The sequence below is a fragment of the Watersipora subatra genome, chromosome 2, assembly GCF_963576615.1.
Source record: "Watersipora subatra chromosome 2, tzWatSuba1.1, whole genome shotgun sequence".
In the NCBI taxonomy this organism is placed as follows: domain Eukaryota; kingdom Metazoa; phylum Bryozoa; class Gymnolaemata; order Cheilostomatida; family Watersiporidae; genus Watersipora; species Watersipora subatra.
Genome location: NC_088709.1, coordinates 26,216,145 through 26,228,571, shown reverse-complemented (window position 1 = coordinate 26,228,571; position 12,427 = coordinate 26,216,145). Strand labels below are relative to the sequence as shown.

The following is a 12,427-nucleotide window of genomic DNA, read 5'->3' as shown; positions in this document are numbered from 1 at the left end:
TTATTTCACAACATTTCGCTATCTTGCTAGTTCAGCTCAGTTTTGTTGTTCTCCTACTTAGCTTCCCTATTCAGACTCATCTTTAGCGTTGTTCAGATTTTTTAACTATAGCTAATAAATAGAATCAATTAAATCAATCATCAATCTCGGTTATCATTTGGAATTTTCTACAAATTATATTAGTTACATCATTTATTCTATACGCAGTTATATTATTATTTTGTATAATATGCATTATGAATATTATATAAATCATAAAAAATAATCATAGATAAGATAATAGATCAATAGAAAAATCAAAGCAAAAGTTATCGTTTTCTTTTCTTATAGCAAGAGCAGCACGGTCAAGTTAGTCTTTTTAAGATTATGGCTGTAGTGAACTTCCAGTCTGTTAATAGTGACGATAATCATGAAAATCAACTGAATGCTGCAGTAGATACACAGTAGAAAAATGATGAAGGAACAAAAAGTCCCATTCCTATTTCGTATTCTAAACAAACTGCAATCGCGGATATCGCATATAGACTATACACGCGCCGTTCGTTGAACAGATGATCTTCGGAGCATATCCGTGGAGATCGAGTTAAAATTTGAAGCACAATAGTCAAAATCTGCTCTTCTGCTTTAAAAAATCATGGCCTGGGGTTGTGGACAAATGCCTTTACCACACAATGTTTGGATGATTTTCCTGAGAAACCAGAGCTAGTATGTAAATTATTTACTATCGCGAGAAGCGTTTCACATCTCGTAGCCAAAACAATCATTATAAGTAACGGTGGTAAGGGTGCGCAACTCCGGCACATGACCATTAAGTCGATTTTATACGTCATAGTTTTCGGGATTTTCGAAGGGTTTTCCTCTGATTCTTTATTAGGTAGACCTGTGTTTGGCTGTCTATATCTCAGCTTCTTGGGGATCAATCTCCTTGATTCTTTTTTCAGAACATCAGTCAACACCTCAAGATAACTAATAAAGCATAATAATATTATGCTTTCTCTATTCTTTAAGCATTGCAGTCTACACAAACTTTTGATAGAACATAGTTTTGAAGTATTTTTGAGATGTTTAAATGCTGTTTTCATTTACAAGCTGTATTTTTATGATAATTTTACTCTTTATCTGAGTATTTTGGGTGATATGATTTCAACCACAGGTCTCAGAAATTGACCCAAGTTTAGATAAACAGAAGGCAAAAATCAATTTGATGAAAGTATTGAAGTTACACTTTAAAGATAATATTACAGATTCTTGTTTAGATTCAAGCTGTTCACTACATACCTATAATACTATATATTAGTAAGAGAGACCTGATGTCAAAATAGTTGACAAAAATTTTCCTTTCAATTAAACTTTTAGTATCACAAATTGATTATAAAGTAAATACAGCAGCCTCTCAACAAGACTGTAATAGATTTTAAAATCGGTTTAAAACCTTTTTAAAGATAATTGAGGAAATCTGGTAGCAGATATAAAAACAATAGCTAAACAAAGCTTTCAATTACATACTTTAGTTATAATGAAAAACAGAAATTTGTGTTAATCATAACTTTCATCTTAACTTTCATCTTTACTTTCACCTCATTCATTTTAGAGTAAAGCTCATGCTTATGATCAGTCAAGGATGCAAAAAAGATGTCAAGAAATTAACAAATGTTTTCATGTTTTTGTTATTTCTTTCTGTTTGTTTTTCACGTCAGTGAACGGTAATCTAAAGGAACTCATGTCTTTCTTTTTTCTTGTCTTTATTCAATAAAGTGATCTACTATTCACTTCAATCTAAACTGTTTTAGCTGATGAGTAATAATCTAAGAGGCTAGCCTTACATACCTTTTGGTAGTTTAATATCAAACCAAATCTATGTACAAGTAGTAACTTTCACATTTTCAAGGAATTTTATAAATAGACAGTTTATTTGATTACGTGGTATGACACAGAAGTTAGTAGAATAGTTAAAAAAACACAAGCGAGTTTTGTAACTTTGCACTAAACTTCCAAAACATGGCAAGTTGCAAAATTCTAAGCCTGGAATAAAAATACTTCATATTTCATTACTTAGCTTGCTTTCGTACGAATGAAACTTTACAACAGCAGAGCAACGAACACATGAGACTGAATTTTGTCCAAAAACATGTCATTTCAGTGAGAGTCATCAACAACACATTATCATCCTTTTTACATTCAATTAACCTCGTCTCTTTTGCTTAATTTTTTATTTCTAGTCAGGCTACAGTATGACAAATGTCTAGACAATTAAAATCGTAATAAGTATTACTTACTTTTTTGTGCATACAATTTATGCATAACAACACTGAAATTTGAAAAATAGATTTGCTGTGTTTTTCCAAATGAAGTAACAGTGTCTAGGCACTCTTGAGTTTCTATTTTTATGGGCAAACTTTGCTGAGTTTATGAAGTCTACATAAAGTTATGCCAAATTGAGTAACAGTGTCTAGGGACTTTACAGCTTTTATTTTTAAGCAGAAATGTTGCAAAAACATATAACTTTGTCATAAAATTAGATTTTTAAATCTGTTTATAAAACACTGACCATCTTCTATTCCTGCTTGAAATCGTCGCGCAAAGAAAATGCTATTGGCTGTAGTTGAAGGGCTTTATAAAAATCTGCTATGTGGTACCCAAACTCATGACTTTCAACTTGGTAGTCTAGCACTTTATTACTTGTACTAATCCAACCTCTGGAATTGCTGTATCATATTTACTATTACAACCGTGATGACGTTAAAATATTCCCACATAAGGAAAGAGTAGTTAGAGTGGCCTGACTGAGCTCCGTGTGTTACCTGAAGCTTACTTAATATAAAAAGCATTAAGTAAGCTTCAGGGCAAAATTGCCCGGCTCAATTTGGACAATTAGAACTTTTGTTTTCCTCAGACATGTGCCGCAATCTATCTGATTAGAAACTGCTTTTGCATGAGTTAAAGATAATTGTTGTAATGAAGCGTTCATGCATAATTGTAATCATGAAAATTGTGTAGCGATGAGGGTTAAAAACCTTTATTAAATCTCAAAGAAATTCTATGCAACTTGGAACTTAATGCTAGTACATTGAGCAGTATTTCATCTGCAGCAAAATAAATAGATGAAGGAGCTTGCCGGGTGCAGTTTTGAATTTAAGGGCAATAATCGCTTATTTCTACATAAAAATCCATGTGACACATTAAAAATGTGCATAGCTTGATGGCTACCATACAAAAAACATTTATTTAAGTTCTAGAACATAGGACCCTCTCCTCTCTGATATTAAGCTTTTTGGCAGATTGAGTTTTTATCTAGATAGATATATTTCATGAAGTCAAAGGAGGTGATGATATAGCAAATAGCAGACTCAAGGCTGTTTAGCTCTTTTCCATTAAGTACCATAACAGAAAAATTATATTCCTCATATGTAACCCAAATCATTGCAAAAAAGTATATTTGGTATCATTAGCTTACTTGTGAGTAGAACAGAAAATATGATCTCACTCTTGGAGAGACAGGGAGAGAGAGGAAAAGAGGGAGAGGAAAAGAGAGAGAGAGAGAGACAGAGAGGAGAGGAAGAAGGAGGGGGAGAGAGAGGGAGAGAGGAAGCGAAGGAGACAGAGAGAGAAGAAAAGAGGGAAAGAGAGGGAGAGGGAGAGAGGAAGGGAGGGAAAGAAGAAGGGAGGGAGAGAAGAAGGGAGAGAGAGGAAGGGAGGGAAAGAGGAAGGGAGAGAGAGAGGAAGGGAGGGAAAGAGGAAGGGAGGGAAAGAAGAAGGGAGGGAGAGAGGAAGGGAGAAAGAGGAAGGGAGGGAAAGAGGAAAATAAAGAAAAAAGAATGTAGCATAGCAAAAAAGAGAAAAGTAGCACGAAATATAAAGGAGAGATTGAACGTACTAGAAATAAAAGGAAAGTAGACAAAAGGATAAAGAAAGAGAGAAATCGAAAAGAGAAAAGAGTATAAACGACCAGGGATAAATAGAGAACATAAAGTAGAAAGGAAGACATAAAGTAGGAAGGAAGACATAAAGTAGGAAGGAAGACATAGAGTAGGAAGACATAAAGTAGGAAGGAAGACATAAAGTAGGAAGGAAGACATAAAGTAGGAAGGAAGACATAAAGTAGGAAAGAAGACATAAAGTAGGAAGGAAGGCATAAAGTAGGAAGGAAGACATAAAGTAGGAAGGAAGACATAAAGTAGGAAGGAAGACATAAAATAGGAAGGGAGACATAAAGTAGGAAGGGAGACATAAAGTAGGGAGGAAGACATAAAATAGGAAGGAAGACATAAAGTAGGAAGGAAGACATAAAGTAGGAAGGGAGACATAGAGTAGGAAGGAAGACATAAAGTAGGAAGGGAGACATAAAGTAGGAAGGAAGCCATAAAGTAGGAAGGGAGACATAAAGTAGGAAGGAAGACATAAAGTAGGAAGGAAGACATAAAATAGGAAGGGAGACATAAAGTAGGAAGGGAGACATAAAGTAGGGAGGAAGACATAAAATAGGAAGGAAGACATAAAGTAGGGAGGGAGACATAGAGTAGGAAGGAAGACATAAAGTAGGAAGGAAGACATAAAATATGGGAAAGAAAAGAAAACAAGAAGAAAAAAGAGAGAGAAATGAGAAGAAAAGAGAAAAAAGGTTGAGAAAATATCATATAACAAGAAACTCGATATCAATGTTTCAGGTAAAATATTTGAGTTAAAATTTGTCATTATACAATATACAGTAGATGCTTTTATAAAATATGTCTCCTATAACGTATGTCTCCTATAACGTATGTCTCCTATAACGTATGTCTCCTATAACATATGTCTCCTAAAACATAAATTCCAAAAAATGTAAAAAAATTATGAAAAGTTTTTTCTTCTTACTATGTAAAAAATTCCATTAAATGTAAGTGTCAAATAAGAGCAACTTCTCAAATTCGATTTGAATATTAGCATATCTCGATGCACTTGTGAGAAAAAAAGATCTACATATAGCGATGTATCTATTATATGTACAACTTCCATGACATTGTAGTTCGTCGTGATAAATTTTTAGACATGTTGCCAAAACAGAATAAATGTACATTGTAAGCAGCAGCGCAATTATTAATAAATACCTAAAAGCTATCTACTGGTGGAGGTATTACGGCGTCAGTCTACCTATCTGAATGTCATGAGTTGGGAGCATAGTTATAGTAAATCCTTGACTGGCGAGTAGCTATCATTACAATGGAGCAAAAGTGAGGCATATAATTGGCTGTTGTTTTCATGGCGTTACGTTGCAGTGATGTGCATCACAGCATCAGAGCTTTCAATTGAGCAACGAGTTTAGTAGTGAAAGCATGCTTGTCATACTAGTTTCTAAGTCATAAACGTAACATTAAGACCAAATTCTTAGTGAAATGTCATCAGAGGAGACTAAAACACCCCTGGTATATCCTGAATTGCCCTTAACAAGACAGAACTTCAACTCAAAACAAGAAGTTCTCAACAATATCATAAGCTATCTATGCCAATTAAAGACACCAAGCCGAAAGCTGCTAGTGGAAAAATAATAGGAAAACCTTCAGCATTGGTTTTGAGTGAGCAGCTAAATTTGTACATGACATTAGTCAATATCTTTTCCGCAACGTGCAGTGCTTTAGATCTGCACTTGAGCACTGCTCATAAAAGCAGATATCACACCAAGTCTCAATGCTAACTGTATTGATCTGGATGTGAGCAGGGCTGAAAAAACTGGCCAACCCCTGCTACATTTTTTGGCTAGAAAGAGGAAAGTAGAGACAAAAGCTGAAAAAGGTGAAGATGAGGAGTTCAGCGATGAGAAATTTTTTCTAGCTCAAATGTGATGACTGTATCAAGTTCTTGACCGATGTAGAAGTAGTGGGAAGTAGAATTAGTGATGACATAACCCTAATCTCAGTTAAAACATAGAAGGATTGGTGACGCCATACCCATTGATAGGTCGAATATGTATTGTTGCAGAAAAGGGCTTATGTTCACACATGAAGAGCTATGGTATCACACAGAGAGTTTTTAAACAAGTAACATCATAGACAATAACATATGTTTTATTACATAACCTCAATCAATGTTTCACATGCACAGTGCATGCCACCAATCTACTCAAAACTATAGTAAATCGCGATTTACTACAGTTTTGAGTAGATTGGTGGCATGCACCAATCTACTCAAAATGGATTCTGATTTTCGAATACACGGTAGTGTATTCAAAAATCAGAATACACTATGGCGCTTCAAAACAGGAACTAGTTCAAACAGCCTTAGACAAAGACTATCTCGCCTAGTTACTTTCAGTCATGTCTAACGGGTGTTTAATACAGTGGTCCAGCTCAACTGCTTCTAAATCTTATTTGATTCATTAGTTTGTTATTAGTTTAATTTCTATTTGGTCACTCTTTGTATTATCAATGATATAGAAGCTTCTAAATCATTGGTATTATCCATTACCATGTGTGTAAGATTCTTGCCTTTCTCATCCAAAGACATTATATAAGTTTTATATATTTTCAATAAAATATGCAGTCTTAGATGCACAAACTAAGGAAAAATTGTGCAGTTTGTAGTGTTAAGTCAATAGGAATTCATAGATCTACGCATTACCATCACGGTGCATCATGCTATTTATAGGCCTCACGTATTTTGATTATTCGCATACCTAGGGTTATCCCTTAGGGCATACCTACTATATCTATGGTTGAGAGTATTGCCAAAAGTTATGTTTTATTCTAATCTTGACCCCTGGATACAGATAGATGACAGGTAGACACTGCTTTTTTAGTTGTAAAATGTATTTTTGTTTTGCTTTTTTGTAGACATAAAATATTTGTTATTATTTTTACTTTCCGGAGTAGACTTGTTGCGTAGAAAAATGAGCAAATTGTAAATGGTCACCAAATATTTGCATTTCTGAGCCACTTATTGTAAAATTAAGGCAATAATAGTCTATAAAACCAGTGAAATTGATCAAAAAAAGAAGACAAGTTGTCGGTGCACACTAATATTATTACAGTTCCAATACAGCTAACAAATTTAAAAGTTAACTCTAGTTTTATTGTTTTTGTATGGCCAAAAGATAAGTTTGAATAGATCTTGGAACTAATTAGGCAACTTACATGCGTGTTATTGTTCTTATAACGTAAATGTTCCTGGAACGGATTACTTACGTTGTAGAAGTGTCTACTGTATTCCTAATCCAATTGCTTATTGTTGTTCGTTTGTTTGATGTACAAAGCATTTTCTTTACTTTTAGAATTTGTAGGTGACTTGAAAAAAACTTGTATCTTTACTAATGAAACAGACTGAATTTGATGAAGGTATTTGTGCCTCCAGAGAGTGTTCTCCGTAAATTGATGGCTTGCAGCAAAAACAGGTCTTTAAATCTTGCCTTTGCTCAAAAGTAAAAAAAAAAACAAAAAGAATGATTATTCATTAACACAATATTTTACAAGTGCTATTGCAGGAGGTAATTTAGGTATTTATTAGGTTGATCAGCATTAGTTGGTGAGCAGGTGGTTAGCTCTTTCTGTAAACTTACAAGAGTTGTAACAACTTAGACTATGTAAAAAAGTATGTCTACATGAATGCCTTTGGTAGAGTGTCAGAAAAAGTAACTGCTAAAGACAAGATAGACGAGGCAACTGACTAACTGTCGGTTGTAGGAAGAGTTTTACGGTAAGGTATGATCTGTGAAATGAACTTGTTATGGAGGTTAGGAAAATATGGTTGAATATATTTCCTTAACGCGAGAGGAGCTTTAAAAAGAATCTTTAAGCAAGTCTCTTAGTCTTTTTTGAACCAACTTCATAGCTTAAACGTCTATTTTGCACCTTACAACTGCCTAAAATAAAATTAATATGCAAAATATCTGCTGATTTCTCCTAGCACACATTTTGACTATAACATATGTTATAGTCAAAATATGTTATATGTTATATGTCAACATATGTTATATGCTATAAAATATGTTATCATAAGTTTTTTGTCTTTTACGATCAGCTTTTTATAGTTGTTGTCTGCTCAAAGTCTTTTACAACGAGACATTCTAAACAGGAAGCTTAAAAGAGAAGTAGGCAGACTATTTCTTGCTGAACTTATCAACTACAGACTAAACACTGCAGATGTATTTATGGTTAAATTCAATGACCTCATATATGTATATGATTATCTTGTATTATGATGGTGTAGCTTAAATGCCTACAATGTGCAATTAAGAGGCTTGTTCATTGTACTCAAAGCATTCTTGTTTGATCTCAACTTTGACTGTATGAAAATATAACATTTTCCAAGATTGTCGCTGTTAATTTGTGAACCGATGCATTTGTTTTCGGGTAGCTTACTGTAAAACAATGCAAAAATTGCATGATGTATACAATAATATAATTATATCAACCTACATAATTAGATAATATACTAGTTAATACAATACAATACATATAATAATGTAATTAGAATATTAATAATTATATAATCATAGATAGTATGTTCTAATAACAGCGGACAACTACATTCTTGTGCCAGTAACGTAGTTTGTGTAGGATAGCCTCTTAATATAGCATTTTGTCATTTATATGCATTAACTAATAATTATTGAGAATGAAAATAATATTTGATTGTCTGTGATTTAAAAAAAATTTACTTTGTGGAGCTCTTATTTAATAGTGAAAACCTGCAAACCTAAAACCAGTGATTTAGGCTGATAGCAGCCTCACGAAATGAAGATGGTGCACTTTTATTACCATCAAGTCCTTCTGTTTTCTGTACAGTCAGATGTATAGTCATGCTATGGCCTACAACTTTCTTTTGTAGATTCGTCTTTGGTTAGCTTCCTGCAACACTCTATTGGTTATAAAGGACCATAGAGAACTTGTAAAACATTTAGCTATTATAGTAGTTCAAAAGGTACAATGTGAAAGCATAATAAAAATCACTATGAAAAGTTTGATAGTACAGTAATACCCTGACACGCAAATAAAATGATATACAAATGTTTTGAGAGGCAAAAGAAAATTTGCAAAAATATATGCTATGATTTACAATGATATATTTCAGATATGACTTTGCATTGAGTAATAGTTGTGTAGGCAATGGATAGATGGCACTTGGTCTATTTGTTAGCGGGACACGCTAGTGTGTAGGCAATGGATAGATGGCACTTGGTCTATTTGTTAGCGGGACACGCTATTGGTCGATTTATTTGCTTTATTTAATGATAATGTCTCCCAGTCTTTAGCAACTTAAAAAAAAGACGGTCAGAGTGGGCCATATTAGGCTACGGAAGAGGACAACTTCTCGGCTACCCAGGAGACTTACTACTATATTACGAGGTCGCCCAGCCAGACTGTGTGTGAAAGACATGCATAATCAGGGGCGGATCTAGGAAAAAAAGTGTGTGGTGCAAAATTTGTGTAATACCCTGGGACACTTATGTATTCGCCTCATCTAACTTTCGCATTTTCGCGGAGTCATCCTTTCGCGAAAATTTCATGTGCGAAACTAAACAATCATAACGAACGAGAGAAAATGCGAAATTAAATAGCTTTGTTCATTGATAGTCCTGTATTCACTGGTTACAAGTTGGGGCGGCTAATGTTAGGTGACTAGTTATGAACATTTAGGGTGTGGAGGGGGGGGGGGGCGGTGTAAGCCCCCAACAGGTTTCTCTCATGTAGGGCCTCAGCCAGGCCTCTCGTGTGAAGTTTTAAAAATTTTTATCGGAAAGTATCAACATTTTTATATTTTTTGGGATTTGTTTTGTTTTAGGTGATGTGAATGACTAGACGTTTTTAAATTAAAATAGGCAAAACTTGACCGCAGTTAAAACGCTCAGAAAAAAGACATATTTTTCTTTTAAACGTTTTAACAAAGATCAATTTTGCGGATTTTATTAGTTTATTCGGAGGTTTTTACGCTTTCGATGGGACATGGCAAAGCGGGTGTTTGGTAAAACTTGATCTTTTGCAAACCTTTATAAAAGTCGTTAACAAGAATATTTTGCCACTGATGATGATAATAATGATGCCTAAGAACTACTAAAAGTTGATGTTTGTCTCTATGGCTTGGAATGAAGTGATATTCTACAGCGATAAAAACCGTGTTCATGGCCGTCGGGCAAATAACTTTTCGAATAAATGATTTTGAAGTCGAGTTATCTGAAGCAATTTATCATTGCGTTGGAATCGACCAAACAAATCCATTCGAGTTAACCTTGTGTTTGAGATGAAATGTTACATTTTATCCGAGGGCGAGGTATCCGAGTTTGACTGTACTTAGCCGTGAAAAATTCCCAAAAAGTTGGGGCTGCTCAGCCGGCCAGCCGCCCCAGGGAATACAGGCCTGTTGATAATCCAAGAAACATATGGCAGCGAGCGATCAAACTGCATTATCGACCTTGCCCACACCATTCTACCTGCGATTCACAATTACAATCTAGTCGCAAATTGAAACTTTTTTATCGTTGAACTGAACCTGAGGAATCTAATTATGTTTGTTCCACTGCATTTATTTTTACATCACTATATTTTCGCACTCATCAGAGCTTCGAAATTAAGTTGCTGCAAAATTTTACTCTGTAGGCTACTCAGGAAACTAAATACTAGCGAAATATAAGTGTCCTAGGGTATATCTAGAGTGGGAGGGGGTGCGCGGGGCAACCCTTTTACCTGGCCCCGCGCTAGCGCAACTTTTTGAAATTTAGGCATCTTAGAATGAAGGAGAGGTGTGTTTGAGCCCAAAAAAAGTGTAATCATTTATTTGCAGCAAACAACAAGTTTAGAGGTACAAATTGACATTAGATATGATTAATTAAATTGGTGTTTTATAATGTTCCTTATACTATGTATATCAAGATTACGTGTAAACAGAAAGTTAACAAACATTTATGCAATAAAATAAAATCAAGACAAAATCAATCACAAAACCTCAACAGCTATTTGGTTTGGCTGTGCAGAAATTAGCCATCATATCTGCAAACCACCATAAAAACTGTTTCGTAGTATTAGCTCCATAACGATGCTATTATAAAACAGACATATTAGGGCATACTTTTTTGAATTGTTGTTTTGTCGTCGAAAAAAATGATCCAAAGTTCGTTCTTGACCTTTCTTTTGAGACATTTTGCTTTTAAAATTGCTTGTAGTGCTTCTTTCAAAAAGTTGTGGCTCAATTGGGGATGTTTATTGGGACCACTCTCATTTGTTTTTAAGCTAAACAAATTCAGGTCAATGTTATTAAAACTGGTTCGTTATAACGAGCTCTACTAGGCCGTTATTGTTCATTTCCTCCCAAAGCAAGTTCTCAGTGAAATGAATTGTAATTTTCTCAGTTCTTGATGGATTTTAAATCTTTTTTTAAAATTTTTTTACCATATTTATGGTGGTGCATTTGCACCATATGCATCACAGTAGATCCGCCCCTGATAATGCTATCGATAGGTGCTAGAGGATGTGTCTCCGGTTTTAGAGAAAAACCGGAGACACAACCAGAGATATAGGAGATCATGATGAGACACTTAGCCCTGACGATAAATGACTGTTGACTCAGGAAATGACTATTTAGACCATTGAAGCGAACGATACACGGACATAGCCAAATTACTACAGCCTTCATTGAGCCGTGATTGGAGGCTCCCAGTACCTCCAACGGGGAGTGAGTGGTGGCCGTCGGGCACAGACATTATCGGCTACATTTTAAAATCTTCCAATTTATTTTATTGATCTTCCGTAGTAGTAGTTGTCATGTATGCATATCTATATTTAGCCATTTATTAAATCATTCAATAACGTCTTACCACAGCTTATGTACTCGCCATTTCGAGATTGACCCTACTAACTTGTGTAACACTTGTTATTTTCATAGGCCAATTATATAAAAGGCTGGCACTTTTTTGAGATGGCAGAGTAGTCTTTGGCTGTGACTGTGCTTGTTATATGCTAATATAGCACTCTACTCTAATGCGCTATTATTTCTGAGCTTGAAAAAGGGGAATTAGCTGGTGTGCCGTGAAATATAGCCTGGGCATGGCTCTCGTGGGGGATTGGGAGAGAGCCTGGGACACATAGCAACACGCGAGGAAGACAACTCTAAAAGTCGACTTCTGCAGTCGCTAATATCACAATCGTTATTTCCGAAGGAGTATCATGTGACGGTCTTATTTATGATCTACGCGAGTATTACGTATTATTTTTAATCTGAATTGGCAGCAAACAAACGCTGGTTAGTAAGTATGAAATGTTGGTTGCATAATAAATCAATCACGAGAGTTATATTATTTCATGTATTCAATTGATTATGTTTTGATTTAAGTATAATAAAAAATTAAATCAATTAAATAAATAAAAAAATCACAATAACAATACAAACATAGCAAACGTATAGCAATAGAACAACAAAAATGAATTGCAAGCTGCTAGTAAAGAAAAGTTTATCTAGTAAAAAGTAA

The 12,427-nt window shown here is 34.7% G+C and overlaps 1 protein-coding gene across 1 annotated transcript; it reads left to right on the top strand.

Moving 5' to 3' along the window:
• Positions 1–3,474: 3,474 nt before the first annotated feature.
• Positions 3,475–3,894, top strand: LOC137388088 (octapeptide-repeat protein T2-like). Its single transcript, XM_068074601.1, has one exon. It carries the CDS (start codon positions 3,475–3,477, stop codon positions 3,892–3,894), a length of 420 nt encoding a protein of 139 aa, XP_067930702.1.
• The last annotated feature ends 8,533 nt before the right edge of the window (positions 3,895–12,427 follow it).

Excerpts from the sequence above, each read along its gene's own strand:
- LOC137388088 (XM_068074601.1), top strand. The coding sequence starts at position 3,475 with ATGATCTCACTCTTGGAGAGACAGGGAGAGAGAGGAAAAGAGGGAGAG.